We start from the raw sequence: 27,582 nt of genomic DNA, 5'->3' as shown, positions 1-27,582 counted from the left end.
CAAGAATGAATGCAAACACTGGGGAAAAGAAATCCCTCCCCATGTACCAAAAACTGCTACCTGCCTGCTGCTATTATAAGTGCAGTGGCAGATACATCTTCCTCCTTACTAGGGAAATGGCCCAACGCTATTTGACAGAGAGCCCTTGGGAAGAATGCTGGCAGATCTACAAACTGTCCATTGCTCAATGGTGGGAAGCTGCTACCATCTTCAGGACTGCCCAGGTCTCAGACAGGTGCCATGCAGAGACGAAAAGGAGCTGGTATAAAGCCTGGCAATGAAAGTGCCTGAGGAAAGAGGGTTTCGATGACACATTCAGTGCACCCCCCTGACACTATAATCCAAAGCAGCATCTCTGCAAATTATCCTGTAAGAAGCCAGTTAGATGTGGAAGCAGTAGCGGGAGTCACTCAGTACTCCCCTGGGGACTGAGTTCCTGCAGTAAAGGGCACTAAATCAAACAATGATAATACAGGAATATGCTATCTACAAATAGCACATTCCAGCTTTTCCAGCATCACAGTATATGCTTTAGTGTCCCTCGTGTCCTCACTGAGCTAAACAAAGGAACACCAAGAGCACAAATGTTATATGAGAAAGCACCACAATGAGGAAGGGGGACGGGGAGGACAGATGGTGGTGTCAGACCACGTATAACCTCCAGTATCTGCTCCTTGACAAGTGCTGCACTTGGCCCCATGGGAACAAGGCACGGGGAAATTACAGGGCTCTGATCGGCAGGCATTTTTCCTCCCACTTACCACAGTATTTCTAAATGTGTAAATGTATCCCGGCTCTCCCAATATGCACTTCGTATACTACAGTTATTGCTAAATAACCCTCTATCTACTCAGTACTAAAGAACTAAATAAACCCCCTCAAACAAACAAGTAAGCAAAAATCCCACTAGAGTTACAATAAAAAGCACCTGAAAACTTAAAATTCATAGTTAACGTTGTCTTACACATTCCAGCACCACACCACTAATGTACTCATTAGTACACAGAATAACATTATTCTCTGTATCATCCTGTCTTAAGCTGGGCACATGTATGCTGAATTGTATCTAGCTCACCTCATGCGCAGGGAAGACCTAAAAGCCCTATAAACTCATTATGCTTTTCCCCAGACTCTTGCTTAGCCTCGCAGCTGCAGGGCCTCACACTGCTCTGTCCCTAGGCACAAATGCAGACATCAGACTGGCGGTGCGTACTGCAACAACCTTCATTCAAAGCACTCTTACTGCTCTGTGAAAGCCACCTCTGATAAAAACAGCCATGGACTTCGAAGTTTGTGAAGACAGACCTCTCAAGCATTTCTAACCCTTCTTTCTGCACTACCTTCTGCTAAAGTAATACCTCACACAGGGATGTCAAGGAAAAAGTTAACATAAAGAATATGCATTTGCTTTACCAACACTGTTTCTTTAAATAACAAGAAGTTTTTTGACAATGCTACTAGAGCTCCTATACTATTTACTGTTTGTTTATGGAGGTTTTATTAAGTGATGAACTTCCAGCTTGCTTGACAAATAAGGATGATACCAGTATCAGTAGTTAAACATCTAATGAAGGAGTGCCACCCACCCATAAGGACCCCATTTTTGGCTCCTCTCTGGTATGTGGATTTTTTTTTAAATGTAGCACATCAAGTTGTCAAATTACTAATTCTTACTATATTACTATATTATATTCTTCCTAATTCTTACTAATTCTGCCCATATTATGTCCCACCATGTTAGATATATCTCATGGTTATTCTTGTGCTGTACAGGTCTCTCTGTAATATCTGTAAAACTCTCTCCTTTAGCTCATTACTGGGGTCTTACTGGAGTGACAGTTCACAACTCCAAGACAGAGCAGTTTGAGTTGTGGCTTTGTCAAAAATCCGCAGTTATTTTTCCAGAGTAGTTTGTTTCGTAACCATTGTAAACTAGTACAGAGTTGCTCCCAGACAGAGGCGGCCCTCTAATTTGGGACATAAACAGTGAGACACAGTTGAATAACCATGGTCAGAAAAAAAACAAAAGGCAGCTGGCTGAATTTCTTATAGTTTTATATACGTTCAGAGGGTGCAAGACGTAATCAGGACTTTAGCGTCCCACTGGGCAATTTATGAATTCTGAGAATGTTATTGAAATTTCTGCATATTGGTACTCTAGTTGCTGGATTACACTGAAACTAAGTTACATATGCCTATGGGACAAGCCTTACCCAGGAGAAGTCTATGTTACATTCAAAAGACAAGCATGAGGCATATATCTAACGGTGAAGTTCCTTTCAACCCAATTCTTAGTACTGTTGTAAGCTAAAATTAGCCAGGCTATGATTGTAATGGCATATAAAGCTCAATTTAATCTACGAAACCTCCTGCATGGTTTATACTGAGAACCACTTGAAAAGACATGTCTTTATTTCCTGACCATGAAGCAGGAACTGTAGTTCCAGTTTGTTGCCCCGTGAAAGAGTTACTATACAGCACAAAAATGGGAGATGTGTTTCCTGACTAATGCTTTGGACTTCAACCCTGAAAAAAAAGTAAAGTACTAATTTTTTGCATTTGTATCACCAAATTTTTTAATAAGGAATATTTAAGGAGAATTGGTCCTATTATCATAACAGACTATTCTCTGTATCACCTTTATGAGCAGCATATTTCTGGGAATTTTTATACATTAACCTGCTCAGGGCTTTAAAAACAAACAGAAATGTATGGAATTAATTATAACATGTCAAATTTAGATTTACACAAACAAATTTTTGACTTCAACCAGTAGAAGCCACTTTAGATAAAGAACACTTTAACAGCCCATCATCAAGTAACATAATTGCTTTTTCTGATGGCGCCTTCCACACTGACAACAAAAATACTGATACACTGACAAAATCACTCGTGTGACTAAATAATGCACGGCCAGACTGTCATCTCCCCACTGCCTGCCTACATCCAAGGGCAGAGAACTGAGATGCTCCCCCTGCCACAGCTGCTGACAACTGCAGCAACCTGCCATCCTGGCCTAGGATCTCTGCTCTGAGTGGGTCAATAAGAGAGACAGATCACACAAACATTTTAAGTTATTGATATCCGACCATGCCGTTAAGGTAAAATGAACAGACTGAGCAGAAAGTGTCACCTTCTTCGTGCCCTGTTCTGCTGAGGCTCTTCAGCAGCTTTTGCTAAAATGTCCAACATGAATGGTGTGAAAACCCACCCAGTTAGGGAAAGGTGGGAGGGCAGGTTATTATTATTATTATTATTATTATTATTATTATTGCTCATGTTGAGGTATTTTAATTGAATTTGGAGCTCTCTGGAGAAGCACACGCACAAAACATGGACTACGTTATTACTCCTCTGGCGAGGCCATTAAGTGAAATGTTGACAACCCCCCCTGGCTGGCTATGCTACATATAACAAAGGTATCCCCTGCTCTCTCCTCATGTACTAGCATGTGTTTGATCTGTCAATCCAACTTGCCTTGACGGTTCCCAGGCAAGTCATATTGTTCTGCTCCAATGCTATTTTTGATTTAGTCAGGTCTCTTCCAGGCTCAAGAAGGATCATATTTAGCAACACAAATGCTATCAGACTTGAAACCCCTCCCTCAGATCATCAAACTGAAATACACTGTACAAAATTAGCATATAAAGAAACTGCTTTTAGAAAGCTTGCTTCTAATTAATTTGGTTTTCACAAAAATAAGGCAGAAATTGCCTTTCCTGTTTTAAAACAATGATTCAGCTGCTTTCTCAGGTGTCTACAGTGTCCTGAAAGCCCATCAGACCAATACAGCAGTGAGCTCCTTGTTTTGCTGCAGTGAATTCATTACCTACTTGGGAATATAAAATGAAGAATTAATGATAAAATGTTTCACATCTGGTGGATACTGAAAGCATATATTTTCATCTGGTGAATTTAACTTTTATTTTTTATGAGAATAATTATGTCTACATAAAAAGCTTGCAGTGAAAGGTTTTATGTAAGGTACCCTTCTGGTAAGCCAAACATTGCTATGTTTTTTGCTTATAATTGCTTGTATATTTTTAACATACAAGAGCTGTTTTCAGAGGTGCTCCAATTTTTTCATAAAAAGTATATCCTAAGCCTATCATATTCCAAACAATGCCCTCACCAGTGTAATAAGAGAAAATCAGCATTGCACAGGGATTTCATTAGGCTAAAGGCTCCTCTTACACGAGTCAAATGCTGAAAATGTCAGAAGTTCCCCAGTGTATTTCAACTTTAAAGACAGCAACAAACAACAAATTTTAAATTATTTCAAAACCCTGAACATGCTAGAGTGAATATGATCTCTTTAATTGGATAGTATCTCTTCAAGCCTGTTAAGAAAGTACTTCTATACACAATTTAGGAGGGGAAAAAAACAGTGAACTAATCAAAGGAGTCTTTTGTCGTATCACCTTATGTGTTCAAGCTCCTGGTTAAATACTCATTCAGAAAACCACAAGGCAGCCATTCATGGAAAGGGATGGTAAAAGGCATTTGTCAGACTGGTCAGGAGGCCCAGACAAAGCTTAAGGATGACATGCCAGGGTTTCACGGCCACGTGATGCCCAGCCATGGAGGAGCCCTTAGCCCTGCTGCCCAACCTTCCTCTGAAATCCAGGCACCCATCCAAGGCCCTTTTGGCAAGAGAGGACGTGGTGTGCCCAGTGGTTTTTAAGGGAAGATCCTGATTAAGTTCTTGGTGCACTGGGGATAACCAGGAAGGAGTTACTCCTACACTTCCATCAATTCCTACTGTTCCACTAATTCCTTCCACCAATTCATCAGGCTTTTACCCTCAATGATCTTTGTACAAAGGTACAAAGACATCGGTGTGAAAATTCATTGCTTCTCATTAGCCTCCTCCTCCCTAATTCGTCCCCAAGCATCTCCGAAACACAAAAATGCTTCTGTCACACGTTGTGTTTGACAAGGTGCAGCTTCCATACTTCCATATGATGGTATTGTTTCACAGAAGAAATAATCCTGTGTTGAACAGATTACAGCACCAATACCCGATTTGGGCAGTGGTTCTCTTCTCGTGCACATCTGACCCCTTCCCAGTGTGGGAGCAGAGCCCTGCTCCTGCCTCAGCGCCCCATCCTGAGGGGCCAAGGGCAATACTCCCGAGCCTGGGGGAGACCTGCTGTCCTCCTGGGGTGATGGAGCAGCACACAGGGCCCACCAGCATGGCCACATTGGCACCCAGGTACCAATTTCCCTTTTCCTACGGCAGCTCAAGCTCCTCCACCAGCACAAACCACCAGAGTTTGGTAGGAGACTGGCACTTCTCAAAACCTTTTGAGATGTCAAAAGTGTTCTTCTTTTTCAGGAGAATGAAAATAGGATCTGTGTGGCTTTCAACTGGAAATAAGAGAGCCATCTTAGGACGAGCATGACTACCTGCTAGCTCTTTCGACCTCATTGAGGGTTTTAGATCACAAGTGGGGAAAAAAATCTTTAGCTTCCTCAAAGTTAACCATATCCAGGAAAAGAGATGACTGATGAAAGCGAGGGAGCCCTTCCCCAAAGGACTGCCCCAGCTCTGGGAGTGGCTGGGTAGCGGGGGTACTACTGGCATGAGATGGCAGCTGAGCAGCTGAGCCCAACTCTTCGGCAAGGAAGGGGAGCTGGAGGAAGGCCGGCGCCGGGTGGGAGGGAGCACCCACAGCAGCTCCACCACTGACACCTGACCCTGGCGCTGCCATAGCAATCTGCTGGGAAGTGGGGGATGCATTTCAGACGTAATTAGTATTAAAAAAAGTCCTTGACCTGGGTAATGGTATTAAGCGCTCAGGAGGGCTCAGCCCGCTCCCCCAGCAGCCTCCAGGTGAGCAAGCGGTGCCAGTGCCCAGAGCCGCCGGGTGCTCGGCACTCGGTCCTGCCAAGGGTAGCAGAAAGGGTATCGAGAGGCTCGAAGAGGAAATCCCTTATTGTCACCACAACTGGTGGCTGTTGTGTGCAAGGGAATCCTGCTCTGCAAAGGGCCTGGGGGGAATGGACCAAAACGCCCTCCGACGCTGGGGGAAGGGTTACCTATAAAAACAGCCACCCTTGAAAACTGCCAGTAAGAGTGCCCTTCCCTCAGAGGATGGTAAGCCAAAGGAGGCTTGTCCCGAGGGGTTTCTGCTGTCCAGACCAGTCACGTGCATGGTCACTCCTCCCCTGGGCAAGCTCTAGCACGACCCAGAGCTGCTCTGCAGTGGCTATATTCCCAGCAATTCGCTACTCACTCCCCCTTCGGTTTGCTTAAGTGCTTTTCATCAAAATAGCATCACTAAACAAAGAAAATATTAGCATCTATACAGCCTGAAAAACACTGAATATCATGCAACTGAGCTCTGTTCTCATCCCACGACAGCAACCTCCCTCCTATTGAGTGATTCCTCAAGCTGCTCAGTTAGCTATGTCCTCTGCTAATTTCTTTAGTAACTACATTGTCTTTTTTAGTCTCCTTCTCCTCTGCAGTTTTGTATGTGAACAAGCATTATACTTCTCTTTTCATGCATCACCAACATCAAAACTACACCTTTGTTTTTTTTTCCTATCAGGCAGAACCATCTTATACCAAACAGTTCCCTTTAGTTCTCTTCTTGGATTGCAAAGCCACGATTGCAGAGTATTTGTTAACAATATCAAATCAGCTTCCACAAAAACAGAGAACTTGGGAGGTTTGGCTTCTACTTCCAAATAAATACAGAAAGTAGTGGAGATAAAGCAGAAAAAAAAAAAAAAGAAATAGTGTAAATCCCTGATGTGTCACATACTGAAGGTTGTATACTGCTCTGGCCTTCCCACCTCAAAAAGCAGTACTGAGAAAGGCAGAGATATGGGCAGTTAGGTATTGGTGGTGTGAAAGGTTTTTCCTGCAAGGTGTGACTGCATGGTCTAGGACCGTTCAAGACATGGTCACCCCTATAAAAAAGGGGGACATAACAGAGGTCTATATAATTATGAGCACATGTATGCACTAAGTAAAGAGAGAAAAGGTTGATCATTGCCTCTTCCAGTAACAGGAACATCTGAAATTTTGGGTGGCAGGTCCAAAACTAACCAAAAGAGATGCTTTTCTCTCCAGCCTGGAGCTAAAATGTGCAACTCCTTGTTGCCACATGATACAGCTAAAAGTACACTTGAGTTCAAAATTGACAAAACTATTTTGTGGAAGAATGACCCATCAAGGGCTACAAGCAAGACACCTTTGACTCTTCCCTAGAAATATGTTTTTAGGCACTGTTCAAGGCAAGCTAACTGGGTTAGCTGGAACGTGGGACTCAATGCTTTTCAGTGCTCTTCAGTGCAACCACTTGTGCTTGCAGGTTTTTTTTTAATGCAAATAGCTCAGAGTCTGAGATCTGATATAGAACTACACAAATCAACATTTTGGACAATTTTTACTAAGCCCACATCTGCTGTGCAGAATGGAAACGTTAGACTGCAAGACGAAATAGTAAAAACAACAAGCTTTTTAATTTTGCAAGGATTTGTTTTTTCAGAAGAAAGTAAACATCCCCCTTAAAGAAGCTGCATATCTGATGGCAATAAGCTCACTAATTGTCCTGTATAACACCGGGACTTACTATCAGTACAGCCGGATATTCCAAAGAGGCTTTACAACATTAGACTTGTCACTGATGCTTTTGTAATTTGCAGTGACTTGAATTTATGTTCATCTTCCTCAGTGTTTTTTATTCCAGAAATATAGGTGGAGAGGTTCTGGAGAAATTATCCCGGTGCAACAACATGGAATTAGGCTATAGATTTATCTTTGATTTATGTCATATCTTTCATAACTAGAGTAAAAGAAGCACAGAAAACAAGATTACTTCTGGAAAAGAGACCCAAGGAAAATAATTTTGAAATACACAGAGATCATACTACCTTTTATAGTGTCCTTGCTTTTATCTAACATATTAGAGATTTTACTGTGGTTACAGAGTAACCACAAAGTTCAGTGTATATTATATGATACACCTATTCAACAACTCTGTGGAAAAATAAGAACTTTCTCAGTTTAAGTTTTCTGTGAGAAAGTACATGAGAAGGTAGGAACGGGCAAGAATTCATCTGTTCGGGTTACATTATGGTGTGATAGGCACCGTATCAGCACAACTTCTGGTGATGAAAAAAATGTTGGTGACCATGATTTACACACTTCTCTGTGAACTATGAAATACAGCAAGCGCGCGGTCAGCTTAAGCTGAAGGGTTTTAAAACAACCTGTTAGCAGGTGTGTGCAGAAACCTTGGGGGATTTCAGAACTGGAAATCCACAGTTACACGCCTAAGTGCAGACAACAACCTCCCCTGCTCAGCCTGGAACCACTACAACTATTATATTTGCCTTGGAAGGAGGAGACAGATGTTAATAAAACCCAGGAGGAACAGAGATGAAGTTCTGGCTGTATACTTTTGGTCATTAATAACTGTGCTAGCTATGGCAACCGCTAAAGATGAGCAACAGCAGACTGAAGAAATGCAAAACATACAAGGACAAAATAAAGAAACAGGCTCATGACTTCGTCTTTTAAAATATCTACTCCATTTCAATATGGTACAACCGAGTAAGTCATCTGAAGAAAAAGTCTCGCCAGAGGCCTCTGCTAATACTTTTGGAAGACATGAGCTAAGGGGACACTATGAGAAGGTTTTATTTGTCAAAAATAACTGTCACCTCAGCTAATTATGGACAGAGGTATTACAGGGTTTCCAACATAATCATGAGGTTATGCCAGATTCTCCTCCTTGGAGGACAAATTGGGATGAGGAAACATTTCTGTGCACTGGCACAGTCTGCTAGAACGTGGCCCCAGCATAAAATACGTCCACTTGGTACACCCGTGCAGCATGCTAAATTGCATAATTCTGTGAAACAAAGGCAAAGGCAGCATGGGTGCATTTACAGTAGGTTATCCTGTAATAGAAATGTGTCACTGTCCTGGTTTCGGCTGGGACAGAGTTAATTTTCTTCTTAGTAGCTGGTACAGTGCTGTGTTTTGGATTTAGTGTGAGAATAATGTTGATAACACAGAGATGTTTTAGTTGTTGCTAAGTAGCACTTATCTTCAGCCAAGGACTTTTCAGTTTCCCATGCTCTGCCAGCAAGCAGGTGTGCAAGAAGCTGGGAGGGAGCACAGCTGGGGCAGCTGACCTGAACTAGCCAAAGGGGTATTCCATACCATGGAACGTCATGCCCAGTATATAAACAGGGGGAAGTTGGCCGGGCGGCGCGGATCGTGGCTCGGGAACTAACTGGGCATCGGTCAGCGGGTGGTGAGCAATTGCATTGTGCATCACTGGTGGGTTTTTTTTTGTTCGTTTGTTTGGTTTTTTTTCCCTTCCTCCCCCTCCTTTTTTGTTATATTCCTTTTTATTACTATTATTATATTTCATTATTGCTATTGTTAGTGTTATATTTTACTTTAGTTATTAAACTGTTCTTATCTCAACCCACGAGTTTTACTTTTTTTTTCCCCTCTTTCCTCCTCCTCACCCCACTGGGAGGGGGAAGGGGGAAGCGGCTGCGTGGTGCTTAGTTGCTGGCTGGGGTTAAACCATGACAGTCACTATCAAAAAAACCCACTTTTAAAACAGTTTTTCTAACTTGGGGAAAGATTTATAACACTGCCATCCCCAGCTGTGGCACAGAGCATTAAGGCCGATGGAATTTTCATTTGAAAAGCTAATCACAACTCAAGGAAACTTGTTCCATAGCTTATCCTCACCATCACACATTTATGTCCTATTTCTAGTCTTCTGCCTTTTGCTTCCATGTCACCCCACTAGATTTTGCCATCTCTTCCCCAGCTACCCTGATGTTTCTTGTTCCCAACAAGCATGACAGATCATGGCCTGTAGAAAGTGTTTCCTTTCTTTTTACACAGGTAAATTAAGCCTCCACCACCTTGGTGGGGTCTGCTTTCCTTTCTTTGTTCATTGGGTTACTCTCAGCAACCTCCTACTCCCCATCATCCCAGGGAGCAGGGGTGCTCAGAAACACACACAGTCTTCTGGCAGCTGTGGCAGAAGAGCCAAATCTAGGTGGAATATAAAATCTCACCCCTCCACTCCTGTTTTCCTCTGAGTAAACACCCAAAGACTACAGGTGTCAAAGGCCTCCAAGTGACAGTGCTGGCTGCTCGGGGCCACCTGACCATGCCCCTGTTCTCCCATGTTCAACCTCCCCTGAAGTTCAGGAATAATGAAATCCATCAAGGACCCAAGTGCTATTTCCAAAACTGACTGAAGAGCCTAATTTTTACTTCAAGTGACTTTTGTACTCTCACTGTAAATCCCATAATCTTGTTTAGCCACAACATGTACAAGCTTAGGAAATTGGCCTTTTGGGATGGAGAAGACCAAGAAGAAGGTGGCTGACATTTTTGAGTTTCATGAACTGTAAAAGCCATTTCCAAATTGTGACTCTCCAAGGCAATAATTTTTTCACTCTGTGAAACCCCTGAAACTTCCTTCCACCTTCTACCAATAGTTCAAAATTAACTGAACCAAAAATTTCAGCCATTCTTGAAATAAGTATTCCCAGGAAAACTAATGCACATCCTCTTTTCCTCTTCTTTTACTATGGAGATATTTTACACATATTTTATAGACTGTGCAAGACATTCATAGAATCAAATTTCTCAACTTCTTAGAGTTTGCACAGATGCAAGGATAGCCTGTTTATGCTATAAGATTCAGGATGGCCACTATAAGGTGGCCATATCTGCAGGTAGGACTTGTGAATGGAACTGCAAAAGGTTAAAATGCAAAGTGAGCAGAGAACTTAGAAACTATCAATTTATTGATGCATAATGCACTAATGTCTAAAGTGCATTTTCTGTTTTTTAATTTATTTTTATTCTTCAGTCTCACCATTTTGTAAACCATTGCCAAAATTCTGAGATTTTAATTTTCAATGTGTTGGTATAAAAAATTTATGGTATGGTTAAATTATCCTAGTTCATTAATAAGTATTCCTAGCCCCTGTAAGAATCCCATGAAACTTTTGAGGCTACATTAAGAAATATGACATTAAATACCAAGATCATACAGTAACACTGGAGAATGTAAGCATAGTCCTCAGTGGCAAAATATGTAAAAAAAAAAAAAAAAAAATTTAGTCTTGGAGAGCTCTAGTGGGAGTGTAAAATTTAAATGGGATTTTTCCTAGGCTCTTTACACAGCCAGAAATAAATAAATAAAAATACTCTCTTCCATCTTCTGAAAAGACAGAAACCAGCTACTCTAGTTGTCCCTAAAGCCATTACATTAATGTAAAAAACATAAAAGTTGTACTGTAAAAGTACTTAGCTTGTACTTAGCTTGATTAAAAAAAAAAACATTTTGAAAATAAAATTTATTTTCTTAATTAAAAATTGAAAACAAATGGCAAGATATTTTCTAGCAGGGAGGAAAGAAAGAAGAATTCTCAGAATAATCAGCTTCAAGCTTTTTATAGATTAAGTATGATTTTCATATTGGATTTCAAATGTTCACATTAGTAGAGTAAAAATATCACTTTAATGCCCAATGTAGAGGCTATTAAAATACTGTTATGTGAATGCTAAACCAGATTTTGCTCTTTTTACTACAGGAAGATATTCTCTAATTCTCTAGGTCTCATATTCACCAGTTCTCAAGTATTCTATAATGACCGCTTTGCACGTGTAGGAAACACCGTATTAGCTGCAAGGAGCCCACCGACATGGGCCTCTGGCATCGCCAGGCCCAGCCGGGTGCTATACCAGGAGCCATACCAGGAGCCTCCCCCAAGTCATCCCACCTCACTTGAAATCTGAGTTTCATTTAACCTGCAACTAAATGCACAATGATCCCCAGTTAAGTTTTATTACTTATTCTCATTAGTCTTGCTGGGTAAAGTGATCAGGGTAAACTTCCTCTCCATTTGTACCCTGTGGCTAGGCCTTGCAGTGCCGCTGCCTGATCTCTGTCTATCCCTGAATTTACAAACAGGAGAAATCTCCCAAGTGAGGTCTCCTTAATTTCACCTCCTCCTTGATGGTTGTAAATCTTCACATGATTAAATCAACATTTCAAAAACTGGCTGAAAAGTGGTCTTAAATCAAAGTTTTTTGGCAGCCTCTCTCCTCACTCTCTAACAGTGATAACAACTCAAATGCTTTTAAACAAATCAGTGGTGATATTTTATATTCCAAAAGGCCAAAGTTCATCCCTCTGGAATCCAGAAGAGAAGAAATAATTAGCTGCTATCACTTTGTGCCAGCAGTACTCAAAATGTGGAGCCAGAAAGTGACCATCCTACTTAAAACGCAGCCATTTTCTTCATGTAAATACAGTAAGATCCCACAGAGAACTTGCTTCACGCTTTCTCCATGAAATCATGCTATTTAATAGCATCACACTAGGTACAACAATGTGGGAGTTTTAACTATCATCAAGATCCAACATTCGCAAATTAGGGCCACAAAAGGAGACAAACAATATTTATCTTGTAGCTTTTGAACCACAATTTTTAAAAACAAAGCTAGAAACCTATTTTTTTATTATTGAGAACTGAGATCCTTGCAAAATTGCCTGATTACAGGGCTTTTTCTTTTTTTTTTTAAATAAAGACTGTATTATCACATTTGTTTCATAAGAACTGGCAATGCTTGATATTGAAAAACAACAGAAGATCTTACAAATAAAACTCACACAGTTAGTATAAACTCTGAGCATTAAGCTCTTTTGAGGGAGTGATGAAATCTCAACTGACAAAAGGATGAGCCTTCAGTTCCCCATCTCTCTCCAGGTAACATCTTCCTTGGCTATTTAGATGCAGAACAGATGTGAAACAGGGCACAATCTTTTCCTTCTAGAAGTTCAGCTCCCAGAAGTGAGCGACATTAGTCACCTCTGATACCCAAGGTGTCCTCTGATAGCAAAAGCCAAGCCCAGACGGAGGAGACACCAGAGGCTCGCTGTTAACAGGGAAGCTGCACTATGCGGGGTTCTCCTGAGGCTGCCCTGCCTCCAGAAACAGTGCCAGACTGCACTAATGACCTGGACGGTGGAAGAGAATAAACCTATTAAAATCCACAAGCACGAAAGAGGGAGAAAACGTCTCCTAGACTGCCGGAGGACAGTCTCAGAAGTTGGAATGATTTGGAGGGATGAAATCCCTTGCCAAGCTTCATATAACAATATGGTAAATGCTATGCTAACAGACACAGAGCTTGGCAAACACCAGGTTAGTCTGCAAGGCTTTTTTTTTTTGTCTAGTCAGGCTGTTAGTTTTACAAAATATCATATTGGTTGGCTGGTTGGTTGGATTTAGCCCAATTAATAAGACATTTTAAATCACCTGAGGTTTTTATTAACATGAGCTACTTAACGTGGATATGTGAGAGACACAGGAAAAATCAGTTCAACTTTGATTAGAAAAATAACCATTAAGCAGAAAAGCATCTGGGATACTGTACAGCACAAGCTGAAATATGAAGTACAATACAGTTGCAAAACAGATACTTATCACAGTACAGTGCATAAAACACCCAGGGCGAAGCAACCTTCCTGGTCTCAGCCAGGTGTGTTGCACCCAGCTTGGACGCTGCCATCCCAGAAGAGGTGGGAGGCAGCTGGAAAACCCAGAGAAGCTCAGTAAGAGGAGTCAGAAGCCCAGAAAACACTATCTGTGAGAAAAACTATATCAACCTTCAGAACAACCTTTCAGCTTGAAAAAAGAGCTGCTGTAATGGAGCAGTTCTGTTTTCTCTGCCATAATGGAAAGGAAATGCTAGGCTTAAATGGCAGAGGGAACGATTCAATATCCATTAGGAGAAAAAAAAATGAACTCCTTTCCAATACAGCAAAGAGGAAAAGCACTGTCCGGAGGGAATGAGGAATGCCCACCACTGGGGGTGTTTAAGGACAGATTCAGTAGGTATAGCGGCTCCAGATTTAGAGGGCAGAGCTATACTGGATAACCTTTGGATTCACTTCCAGCTCACTGGCTCTAAGACATGTGCAGCACACTTACAGCTTCACCAGAGCCTTCAGAGGGGCCAAGATTTTAGCCCACATATGCTGCCTTCCTGCAGTGGAAAGGTTTAGGAAGCAAGTAAGGAGATTAAGATGCCAAAACTTAAGCATCTAGTGGCATTTTAGCTGTCAAAGAGTATCCAAGGAAGTTGCATAGTGCTGGCAGGTTGGACACACAACCTACACGAGATCTGTGACCCTCTGGAGCAGCAGCTAGTGGCTAAAAGGAAAGGAAAGTCAGCCAAAAGGCCAGGCTGGGACACTAGGAAAATTCACAAAAAATTGCCCTGCAACATTTAGTTCATAGGCCTCCATGACAATCTTCATCTTAAATCCAAGAACTCTGAGGACTTCTTTTTAAAAAATAGATTAAACCAAACAAAGCTGCTTTGTAACAAATTCGGCTTTTCCAGACTCTCCCGCCTGACAAAAAAAACATTCTAGCAGGATGCTGACTGTTCGCACTGAGGACTTTAATATCTCATCCTGCTTCCCACGACGAACAGGAATTAAACAAGAATGCATGTTTACATGGTGACACTACAGCAGTTCAGCATGGTAGTAGTTTAATAAAACTACATTCCTCCCATGTCCTTCCAAGCACTACTGACTCAAGTTCATCCCTGCATGTGTTTTAACAGTTGCCTTGAAAGAACCTGAGCGCCACAGACAGCAGATGGTACCACCTGGAGATGTAATAAATACAATTTGAAAAGATTTTAGTCCTCTATTCTTCCAGTCCTACTCGTACCATGTCATACTCTTCTCATTTAATTATAATTGATTATAGAAAGGGTTTTATTTTTTTTAGCTTTAAAAAAGAGAAAAATTTTAAAATAATACATTTTGAAAGAACGTTCTCATGCACACAATAGCTGGTTAACTTTTTTCATTGTAGGTGTCTGTTTCCTTTGCATTTAGAAACTTTCAGATTAGGCTAAGTCCCTGCTGCATCTCAAAGAGGAATTATCCCCGTTCTGCAAAAATCCCAGTGAAAAAAGGCTTCCTTATGTATTGTACAGTGGTCAAATCTGAGAGTGTCTTTAAAACAATTTTCAGCGAGTTTCAGTCTGAAGATTTATGTAAATGATTAAAAACAATGTATGTTTTTCATGTATGAAATCAAAATGAATGTAAGTATAACTTTTGGGACAGGAAAACCCTCTTTTTAATGGGAAACTACATGTTAATTTTAAAAAAATAGTCTGATTTTCCTTTTCGTACACAAAAGAATTTCAAAAAGGCTCCATATCCTTGTTTAAGGAATATGACTATATTACACTTCAGAATGAAAGCACATTTGGAATTGAGGGGGCAGAATCTGCAAGCACAAAAAAGGCTTTTTTATATTGCTATTGGGACATATCGGGCCAACAAACTGAGAAGCAATTGCATATCCTTCAGTATGGTAAACAGAGAGCCCTAGAGGGCTTGCACTGTCTTCCCTGTATCGCTTGTGAAGTAGTCTGCCACTTATGAGTTGTTTTTTCCCAAGGACAGCATCTCTGTAGCCAGACTCAGACAGGGCAGTGGCAGGGACAGAGCTTGCTTACACCAAGAAATGGAAAAATTAAAGGCAAACCAGACTGGTTACATAACACCTAGCAAGAGAATTAATACAGAACGTAGAAAAAAACAGAAATATATTCTCACATCCATAGATTCCTTGCTCCACTACCTAATCCGAAGGTAGCACAACTCCATTGACAGCCACCAACTTAGTAACAGAACTGAGGAAACTTTGCAAGAAAAGTAATTTATAAGAATGGCCATGTAAGAAATTCTCTTGTGCATTTCTTTTGCTTGTAAAAAGACCATTTAATCCATATATTTCAGGCAAAAGCAGATGATCTTTGTTGGCAGTGACACCCAAAGCTATTAAAACCAAAAAATAAGAGTAGGAATTCACCTCTCCTTTGCATTTTTAGCAGCATGGGCAATGGAAATCAATTAAAATGTAAAATGTGGCAACAACATATTTGTGGGTAAAATGCATTCATATGTAAAAACACTAACAGGCATAAAATTAAACTACTTTTATTTTTGTTGACAGCCCATATTGCTTTCTGAATTGCTACTTAGCAAATGATTCAATATTTGGCTTGAAAAAACACTGCAGGCAATTTTTTCCCCTCAAACTGAAATTTAAAATCAGAACACAGAGGTTTTGTATCCCATCATTTTTATTTAGAATAGAAACCCACTTCTATAATGGAGTTTCTTTTGCATATGAGAATTGGAAAAGCTTTACTTTATAAATTATACATTTTTAATTAAAGAACATGCTTAGAAAGAAACATACCTACTCCCAGTACTTGTTTATCCCAGTTAGTCTTCATATCAATATTTTTTTAATATAATAAATAGTCTGAAACACATTTTTATATATGCAGCTGAACATACACACATATATGGCTGCTAGAAGATAATTATGCAACTCTTATTTGGGATGACAATTTTCCCAAATATTCAGTTGCTTCTAGAAGCTTATAGAAATTCCTATTCAGATAAACATGTATCTTAAAATTTAACAAGGATAAAAAATTTTAGCCTGATGTATAACCTAGATTATCAACGATGCTGTCCCCCCACTCATTCATTTTTAAATATAATAGCTCTCATAGGATCTCACTGGATCTTATGACAAATGAAGCATTAAATGGATTAAACAACAACAACAAAAAAGAGTATGTGAAGACATGCCATTCCACCAGACATTTTGTACATAAACCATTTGCTTTGAAAAGCAGATCCGGTGATACAGCAGCCACTGTCTTGCCCTGCTTTTCCATGGTTCCTTCCTCCCTGAAACTGTGAGCCATTGATGAAAATTTCTTTGTAAATATACAAAATATCCATACCAACGCAGTGCGGGCTAGCCATTTACACTATAAACCAATGGGTGTAAGATCATATTTTCGAACATAACGAGGCAGCATTTTTAGGCAAACTCATTCTGAGTGAACAGCAAAGCTAGCGCCTCGGAGGCAGTGGGAGGAAGGCCTCCTCCTAGCAGACAAGGCATGAAACGCTGATGGTCCTCAGCCCGCAGGAGTGCAAACACCCAGTCAGGTGCCATAGGAAGGCTCAAATGGGAATTAGGAATGAAAAATCATCACAAAAATAAAGCTCAGAAAGCAGCCATTTCATTAGTCTACTTCAGTGTCTGAGCATGCACAGGCTGTGCCGCCCAGAAGGATGTTAAGCAAAAAAAATCCCCAACTCTGGCAAGCGTTCTGGTTTGTACAGGACTGATAGTGGATGTAGTCAGATAGAATAACATCCTCCTTAGTGTCCCAGAGGGTGCTGCACTTCGTGCTATTCACCAGGCTCATAAGGAATATTTCTAATGTGAAACATTACCTGTCATTTCTCATAGCTCCACTTATTTAAGACACTACCATGCACACCTTTACTAACCTGAATAATTCCAGAGGGGAAGAGACAGTATCTTAATGGTCTCTCCCTTGTCTCTTGGTGCAGATAAAACTACCTAGGTGGTCAGATGACAGGACACCACTAATGGTATCCTCTCTAAAATGGAAAGAGGCTGTCAGAAAAGCAAACCGCCCTATTAATTTCAGACACCCATCCCTATCAACTCCAGTGCATGCAATCCAGGCTTTACACATTATTCATCCTGACTCCCACATTTCACTGTTGCCTAAACCCTGCCAAAGTGAAAAGACACCCTATCCAAAAGGCAGAACCTAGAAGTGGTACACAAAGCAAAACCTAGGAGTGGTACACAGTGTACCACTTAATAACACAGTGTTTAATTAGCAAACATTGATCTTTCTGAGAGATACCATTTGCACTGCACATTACAGCCCTCTCATTAAAAAGAGGCAAGCCTCCCTGTACCTGTATTTCAGAATTTGAAATACCTGACCTTATTCAGAGTATATTTTTTACTAGCACAAACTCCTTCTTGAAGGCAAATGCCGCCTAGGATATCCCACGGATATACCTTCTTGGGCACAGTGTGTGAAACTCATTGCTAGTCATGGGACTCCTTAAACCCATCTGTCCTATTTTGTGAAAGTACTGCCACCTTGAATTTCATTTCTGCGACTGGTAGGTGGGGTGGGAGAAACTGTGTTTCTCAGTTTCTCTTATTATTCTCTTGCTGGTTCCTAATTTTTTTACTGGGAAAAAAAGAAAAAAAGTCTCAGGCTTGGTACCTCAGCACAAGCAGACATTTAATATCTCTTTCAGTGACTAGCTCTCACTGACATCAAGGGGAGCTTTCCTGAAATCCTTTGCAGGGACTGGACATCTCTCTGAGCTGCAAAATGCCAGCACCAGCTCCTGCTCTGGCCTTTGGCAAGTGTCTTCAGTGGTTTAAGGTTAAAAGCCATGTTTCAGAGACTGGAGCATGAGGCTATTGTGTTCCTCTGGGACAGCGCTCACTAGACCGTGTGGGACTAAGCATGGGATGCCAGGAGATGTTGCAAACCTGAACAAGGGCTTATGGTGATGGAGCAGAATGCCAAGGAATATGTGTGAGTGTGCCCAGGCTTAAGAAACATTGCAAAATCTTTTCAAGGTGACACAAGTCACACATGGAAGATTGCTGCATCTCGTAAACACTCCGGGCGGGAAAATCAATGCAGCAAACAAATGGCCCCCACCCTGCAATTGCCCCAAAAGGACAGCCATTGATTTATTGAAATCTATTTAAGACTTTGTTATAGTTGTCCACCCTATATAGAAGATACTCCAAACTTATGATGATGGGGTAGCAACAAAAAAACCCTAAATCACATGTCAGCAGGAATTACAGTACTTAGAGTGCAGGAAAAGGACAGAAAATTTGCAGAAGCAAGAGAATGAAGAGGTGAGGAACGATGCAGAAGGAAATGGGGTTGAACAGTGGGAAGACAGCCTAAGTGCTTTTCTATCCATATTCCTGAAGAAATCTCACAGAGCCCGCACAGTGGAAAGCTCCCTTGTTGCCGGTCCTAGGTGTGAGTTCCCTGGAAGGTGTGCCAATACTGCTCTGGCCAGCCCCGCAGCATGTGGAGCCAGCAGCAGAGCTCCTGCCCCAGCACTGTCTGGGCAGGTGACAGCACCAGAGACTCCCACAGACACTACTGCTCTCCAAAGACTTTTTCAGGGAGTATGGAAAAAAGGTGCAGGTTTTTCTGCGGCTAAGTTGGTGGGATCTACAGCCAGTTACACTCTGTAGACAGCTAGTATCTCTAAGCTTCTCTTAAATGCTGAACCCTTAGTAATTCCTGTTACTGTCCCACAAACCAAAGAAGTCTTTGAAAATGAAGGAACCACCATCAAAAATACTTTCAAATAATAAAGCAAAAAATGACGCAAGCTTTCCTAGGACAAAACCCAGAAACAGTCTCCTAAGAAGATCCTAGAAGTGTTCTTTGGCATTAAGTGGTGAAATCTCTTGAAACACAGAGAGCGCAGACAGTGGTGGGGCCAGAGGGGAAGGGGGTGGCAGTGCCATGATGCACAGCTGTCTCCTTCTATTACCTCCCACTAGCGGAAGACAAACCTGAGAAGGCCCAACCTGTCCTTCACAATTGAATCACAGAAACGCAATGTGCTGTGCCATAGCCATTGACCTGCTCTCTGTGTGCAGGCTGCCTCTGAACAACACAGCAAGAGGGATGTTTGGTGCCACAGGTCTGAATGTTGTTTGCCATTTTCATAGCCTCAGGAGCAAACACATAGACAAACTCAAATATCCCACAAGAGAATCCGCTTCGATTACAAAGCAAGAGACCATTACAGGACGGTGTCAATATGGAACATCTAAATGATTTACACAAAAGTCATTTTAATTAGGGAAATAAAACAATCCATTAAAGATTAGCAGTGCAACGTTAATGTGATATAACGAGACAAAAAAAAGCAACAACACACAACAAAGTTAGGTCCCAACAGATAAACATAGGAAAGGATAACCCATATTTTCAGTTTACCATGATATACCTAGGCATTACAGCAGAGCTGATACACGGAGCTATTTGCAGTGTCAGTAAAGTCTTGCAATATCTATTTAAGGCATAAAGTAGTGATTAACAGAGAGCAGATGCTTAGTTGTTGCAGATCAGTGTAGCTTTATTAGAAAGTCAACAGAACTATGTTAAACTATAGCAGCTGGGGACAGCATCTGAAAAAAGCATGGAGTTCCTAATTTGTGGTGTGGTTATTTGAAAACAATTCTGCAAAAGAAGTTGGAAGAAACAGGACTGCATTCTACTATTGGATTTAAAGTCAAGAGGTTTTAAAAGTGGGAACGTAAAAACAAAAAGCTGAGAAAACAAACTTTTGGCAATGACATTTGACTTGTACAGCAACAACTGCAAAGGAGCTGCATTCCTTGTCCCGCACAAAAAGCAATAGGAATGATTAAGCTTTAAAACACATAAAAGTACACACAGGAACACATATAATCATCCAAGAGCTCAGAACTATGTCAGGATCACGAATGTGTAAGGCAAATAAATACATTTAAAAGGTTCATCTGATACCACATAAGGGAAGGTTCAAGGTGAGGTTAAAACATTTCTAAAAGGGAGAGGATTCCCCTTCTCCAGCCAGTTGCAATGTTATGTTTTCCCAGAGCAATGGAGGTGAGGGGGGCGATGATGCAGCACGCACAAGGGCACCCATCCTGTTAGCAGACTTAACAGTTGTAAGCAAATCTCTCAGCTCAGAAACTAGATTTTGCAGTTAAGAACACCACTTGCATGAAATCCCTCCTGCCTTTTACTGGTAAGGGCACTGGAAAAAGCCAGCATTGCAAACAGAACATTGCAGCCATAGCAACAAGCAATTCAACACTTAAATTTTTCAACAGACTAAACAGTATTTTCTTTCTGGCTTTATAATTTCATGGTCAATAATTCACCATGAGCACTTTACTTGTCTAGCTGGTTGTTAATGTCTCAAAAACAATCTCCTGTTAAAGCTTCAACCAAGAAAACCTCCTCACTTGAAAAATAGAAGTATGTGTATACAGGGAGACCACTTCAAAAATTAAACTTTTTTCTCCCTTTCTGGAAATTGGTATAGAAAGATGGAGAAGAGCCCAAGTTCTGACCCCTTAAATCCAGCACTAGCCCTTTATTAGCACTGTATGCTATAAAATGTTACAACCAGGAACCCAAAACCATTAAAATTGAGATTTAAAACACCTAACAACTTAGGCCCTGCAACAGTATCTCTGAGTAATGCCTAAACAGCACAGGAACTCCAGTGGGAAGTGTCCTTGACCCTTTTCGTTGACTGTGAGGCATTTTTAAAAAATATTTTTATATTACTATCAGTAAAAACCCATTTGAAACCAAAAAATTGAAGGCTAAAAATAGGATAAAACATTCTGCATGGTTGATGAATTTTAACCCTGTTAATCAGACAGCTTCATTTCACAGTCAGTAAGAGTCTAATATTACCCTAATAAATGTATGGGTTTTTTTGGAAAGTGTCGTGCATGAACGCAACTGAAATCGTGCCTTTTTTAACTTTTAATGACAACAAATTTAATATCTGCAAAAGAAATCACTGTTTTCTCAAAGTCAGGAATTTGAGATGTTTAGAACCTATTGACTAAAGCATAAGGGCAATGGAAAACTGTTGATCTCTCCCAAGTAGACTAAATAACATCCACGTGAATTTTAATGCTCATCAAAGGTGCTAACCTTAATGAATTAACTTAGGTAGGTAGTTAATTATCCAAAGCTTTCATTACCCTTTCCTATCTCTTTACCATTTTTATACTCCTTTACTGCAGTGAAAAAATTGAATTTGAAGGAACCAGGTAGCACAGACCCTTTGAGAGCTTCAGGGGTCATCCTGCCTTCCTTGCCACTTCAGGTAACTTAATTGCAGCATAACCCCACAATTCATGGATGCAGGCTTCGTTGACCGACCCTACAACTTGGATGTGAACTCAACTTTGCTAGCAACATATGCTGAGAAGCTCCATAAATGACAGTGAAGGACAGAGCATGAAACAGACACAGAAATGTGTTTACACGTTTAGAAGGAGCAGGGACCTTCTCCAATCCCTGTTTATTTGGATTATTTTTGACAAGTAGCACTAATATCTATGGAGTTAATGTGCCATGTAAGAGACAGTTACTCAGCATTACGATTTTTTTTTAAGCCCCACTGGTCACGTAGTTGTTCTTTATTAATTTTTTTGTTTGTTTGAAACGTTTTTTGAACTTCTCTCTCTCTAAATCACAAGGTGAGGAACTTGGGAAAATACACTCTCTTTTTCAACTTCTTACAGCTTCTAGGCTGTCTTGTGACCTGCCCGCCTGGATACTACACAATCACAGCCTGACCCTGCACTCCAAGAGTTACCGAGTGTTTTTTACAACACATATTGGGTTGGCTGGAAATCTTACTAAGTATGTCCTGAGACATACCTGTGTCAGTGGGGGAGGATACTGTGCGAGTGGAAGTGTGAAGAAAGCATGGAAGCAAAATCCATTTATAAATAAGTTACTAGTAGGAGGTGATTGGTGACCAGCCTATGGGGAAGTGTCTGGTGATCATGAGAGGTCATGCAGCACTCTGTCTGATTATTAAGCCTTATACAGAAGGCAGATCAAGGAGGTGTGCGACAAGGGGTACCTGGTAAAACATGGGGGATGTTGAAAGACTGTTGGGGTTTTTTGATAGGAAAAAGGAAAAACAACCTCTATGTTACACGAACAGGACTCTTGAAAAGCCACAGAAATATCCCATACTTACTTTTATCTTCCTGGTTTTCTTCTGCTGCTTTGCCTTCCTCTTCCTCTTCCTCCTCCACCTCCTTCTGCTGCGCTTCTTCGTGGTGATCGGCGGCACCGACTGAAAGGCTCTGACAGCAGTGGTTGAAGCCGCTATCCCGAGGCAGAGTGAAACTTCGAGGCTTTCCCCCATTCCCATTCAGCACTTGCATCCGCTCACCCTCCACAAGGGGGAAGGGGCCATAGTGGTCTTGCAGGTGGCACTTCTGGGTGGGCAAGGTTGACTGCCGCCGGTGCTCGGGGGAGACCACAGCCGCCTCAGAGAACACAGAGTCTTCCAGTGGCAGCGTCTGCAGGTAGTGGAGTCCTGAGCTCGTCAGCGGCGTCTCTATGAGGTCCTGCCAGGAGCGTCGCTGGCTCGCCGTCTTGCGTACCGGCGAGTCGGTGGCGCTCCCCGCCACCTCCGGGCGAAACTCCTCGTGTGACGACTGCGACTGGGAGGTCTCCGTGGACGAGAGTCGGCTGTGTTTTGGCTCCACATAAGGGCTTGCGCAGCTCATCTACAACGTCAGCAATGGAGCAATCTTCAGATCAATGTAGACCAAGACCTACTGCTAGTAATAATCATGTACTTTTCGTTGTCACTGACAGCACCCAGTTCAGTAACGAAGGCACAAACTTACCTGATTAACCTGCCCTGATCCTAACTTTAAGGCAGGCTCATATCTACACATCACACCTGTAGGTCAAACACTGGTACTTATTCATAATAAGTATCTTTATTATGTCCCTTAGTCTATAAAATAAGACAACACAATTATTTGCAGAAAACTTTGCAGAATATGGCACTATGGAAGGCATAGAAGAGGTGTGCTTGGTCCATTAAAAATCTTAAACATGCCATCCAAATGCCTGTTGTCATCCTATCTGGCTAAAAATTCCTTTGGAATCGTGTTTGCAGTGCTTCAGTGCAGTTTAAAGATCTATGCTTGTGGAAGATAAAGTACTGCATTCAAATTAAACATCATGAACACTCTCTTTCCCCTGACTTTCCCAATTTTTCATTCCAAATTTTTGCATTTTAAAAACTATGTTCAAGTAAGCTGCATTAGTTAATGCTGTCTGAGTACGTGGACATGAAAATCAAAATTGCCAGTGCAGAATAAGTTAGAAGTCCATACTCTGGTTTTATACCAACAACTGCTTCAATAATAAAATAAAAAACAAATCCCCTTTTGTTCTGATTTATAGAGAAACTTACTTCTTCACAACAACAGAACAACTGGTATCACTGTTTGCGATATAAGACAGAACATTTTTATGTTGGCATTTCTCTGGAAATTCAAATGTAATTTGTTACTGTAAAGCTTCACAGCACAACTGTTGGAGCCTTAGAGAAGAGTCTGTGTTGTTACTGAAGTAACAACATTTTGTCAGAGAAGTCAATAAGGGGGCGGTGAAGGATTGCATGTATGAGTAGGGGTCCATCATGAATGAAGAACAGGAAGAAAGAATTCTGTAACTTAATCTGTTTTGTACAGCGAGCGGGATTATAAATCCATGTTCTCTACAAACCAGTGAAAACAGCAATGATGGCTGTTGAAGTTAGCGATGCATGTTACTTAACAAATGCCTTAAGTCAAGTGCTGACTCAAAAAATATACTGGAGAGTGCCATAACATGGGCATGCACATGCTTTTAAGCAGGAGAGTAGGTAAAAGTGACGCTTTATGTAGGCATTCCTGTAGACAGTTGCACGTGACTTACCGAAGGAGGCCGTGGGTATGTGTCGTATGGGGGTGGTGGGCTGTCTTGTTTGGGTGTTGATGGAGTGTCAGCTTCCTCCTTGTCACTCTCACTCCAGTAATCTACAAGTTACATACAGATCAGATCAAAAACTACCAACACATTTTGATACTTTTGTATATCACAGACTTGCTTTCACAAAAGCAACTGGAAACTCCATCCTTAGTATTACTGAGAGTTAAATACTAGTGAATGCTGGCTCTGTAAACATTAGCTGCTGTAATTTGGAATTGTTTTACTCTAAAGAGGGAAAATTCAAAACATTATGGGGTATACTAAGTCTAATGCCCCATTGCAGAGATATTAAACAACAACCTGCAAATGAGCCACAAATTTAACTCTTGTACACACCTTATAAATACAACATGCATACAGAATACTCCTAATACAAGTATCAGATTTTCAAATATTTATACAGCCATAAAAATAATTATGATTGGAAATTTATTGGCTGGAAAATACTGAAAGTATTTTTTGAACAGAAAAGATGAAAAATGTTAACTTGCTAAAGTCTTGTTGACTGCAAATAACATTAACAAATGTAATTAACAGCAACTGGCAAATCAAACAAGTAGGGGTTATTGCACACATGAATAATCAATGCTCTTTTTCTACCCATTTTATCCATTGTATACTACCAGTTACCGAAGCTTTTCAATTCAATTTCTAATAACAAACAGCTGCATTTAAGATAAGACAGAAAAACTTTGTATCTTATGTCTGCTTCATAAAACAGCTGGTGCCCTGTTATCCATGCAAGAACATAAAGGTGATATGGTAAGGAAGAATATGACAATGACATTTAAGCACAGAGTTCCAAAAGATGGACGAGAAAGTACAAAGGACGCAGATCTTGTGGGCTAAATTTAATGGGATATGAGGTTTCATTTTGTCAGCAAATCAAGTCTTGTCCAAGTCCATTTCATATGTTTGGTAGCTTGGTCAAAGGGGAAAACACATGGAAGAATGTACCACATGGGAATTTATATTTATTCTGTTGCAAATATTTTTGAAGCAGAACAGCATCTAACTAAATGGACACCGGACCTTAATATTCCTTACAAAAGAAAACTACTTAACTTCTGACTCAGCTCAAGATGGGTGACTTTACTGTTTCTACACATTGAAAGACTTAGGCAAACACTTCTGTTGTCACTTTGTTTCTGACTGTATTACCTTCTAGTATTTGGGTAAATCATTGTACAACAGGACACTTTAGCTCAGACTATTCACAGACTAATCACAGGCAATTTTCACTTCGTCTAGTAAGTGTTCAATGAACTGCATGACTTACTACTTTCTCTTTGATAGATGACGAGAAAAAGATGATTGCTGCTTCATAAACCATCTAAACCAAAAATCCAAGTTGGCACAACATATAATTTTGGCTTTAATGATTTTTTGTTACTATGATGATTATTGTATTGTATGATTAATGATCTACTGTGCCTAATCTTATTCAAGACTTAAAACAAAAACTTACCTTTAAATGACACCATCTTGAAACAGCTGTCTCTAAAATTTTGTATATTTTTAGCTTGTAGTAATGGTGGGGACAGCCTTATTTATCTAATTTTTTCAAGCAGTAACAACTCTGTTTTAACTCTGAGTCTCTTGATTTGCTTCCTGCAAGCTTATAGCTGAGAGATTCTCTTTAAACGGTATAATAAATAAATAGCATAAAAAAGTTTTCATGACTATGAAATAAAAAATTCCAAACAGTTTCGTCTCTAGAAAACTGCGAATAATTAATTTTTGGTGAACGAAAGACTAAATCAGTGAAAACTCGTTTTTCAATCACTCCTAGTTTTAAGAAAACTTGTTTCCAGCAACTCGAAACACCTGAAAATATTGACATATAAGCATGTTTGTTCCTATTACAGCAAAGCCTAATGGTGCGATGTGTGGTGAGAGGCCTGTCAGAATTGCATCATTCAGTGACATTTCTGCAGACTTGGAGCTCAACTGTTTATTCTGAAAGTAAAATCTAGCAGCCTCAGTGCAGGTTCCAATTTTGGCTAAAAATACAAAGATATTCTTGCTATCAAATCCACATGCAGTAAAACACTGTATGATCATGCTTTTGCGCACCTTACCTCAGACAGGGAATTCTTTTGGCAACCTATGGCTTTTCTAGAAAAATTCTGCAGTCACAGGGGTCAACTTCCAGATGAAATGTATGAAAATAGGCTTCCCACCAATTTTTTAAAATGTTCTGCTTTTGGCAATTGACTCATTAGAGTCTATCTAAAATGTGTATAATGCTATCAAACAGTTGCCGTATTTCTCTCTGCAGATTTTGTCCAATTCAGTGATGGACAAGCTCCATGCATCGGGCATATCTTGAAACCTTTCTGAATGAGCAATAGACTGTATATATTGTATATAAACTAACACTGACCTGCTGTTTGCCGATTCAATATTTTCTATTTATATAAGCTAGAATTTTTTTCTCTGATTTTATACGACTAGAAAGTATATAAACTTCTCCATCCAAGGAAGTCCCTTGCCATATTGCTAGCATTCATTGTATTTAATATGGAAAGTTGATGGTATTTTTATAAAACTGTTCTGTACAGAACACGACATTTTATTCAGCAGTACACCCACAATTCAGTGATTTGTGCATCTCTGAAGCACTTGAAATATATTTATGCACTTTAGATTCAGAACCATTCAACTCTTAACTGAAACAGGTTTGACAACTACTGTTGAATTGTTTCAGAGGTATTATAAAGCTTTGCTGCAAAGGGCTGAACTGAACAGAAATAAAAGACCTTTTGTAAAATCAAATATGTAGATGACAGTTGGTACAGTCACTGAATAAAGAAAATTCCAGCTTCACAGTTTTTATAATTGCAAAAATGCTTGAAGTGATAGAGAGGTTTTACTTTGCTAACTTGATGCCTCTGCTAATTAGGGACACTACTGAGCTGTTTAATAGCCCTTGTGCTGGGAGCCAAGGATAATCACCAGAGGCATAAAACGACTGTACAGCAGTGAGGGGGAATGTGATACTGATTCCCACACTAAACACAACTGAGCAACACAAAGAGGAT

General features: G+C 40.5%; 1 protein-coding gene across 4 annotated transcripts in view; it reads right to left on the bottom strand.

Moving 5' to 3' along the window:
• Positions 1-27,582, bottom strand: part of CNKSR2 (connector enhancer of kinase suppressor of Ras 2) — a 221,156-nt gene that overhangs the window by 18,699 nt on the left and 174,875 nt on the right. For all 4 annotated transcript variants that reach the window (XM_050894846.1, XM_050894853.1, XM_050894859.1 and 1 more), the window contains 2 exons: positions 24,485-24,585; positions 22,740-23,277 (listed from right to left, as the gene is read on the bottom strand). In XM_050894846.1, coding sequence (XP_050750803.1) covers positions 22,740-23,277; positions 24,485-24,585 — 639 coding nt within the window. The remainder of the gene's footprint in view (positions 1-22,739; positions 23,278-24,484; positions 24,586-27,582) is intronic.

This window comes from Gymnogyps californianus, chromosome 1 (genome assembly GCF_018139145.2).
Source record: "Gymnogyps californianus isolate 813 chromosome 1, ASM1813914v2, whole genome shotgun sequence".
In the NCBI taxonomy this organism is placed as follows: domain Eukaryota; kingdom Metazoa; phylum Chordata; class Aves; order Accipitriformes; family Cathartidae; genus Gymnogyps; species Gymnogyps californianus.
Note: the sequence above shows the minus strand (reverse complement) of the source record. Positions and strands in the feature narration are given on the sequence as shown.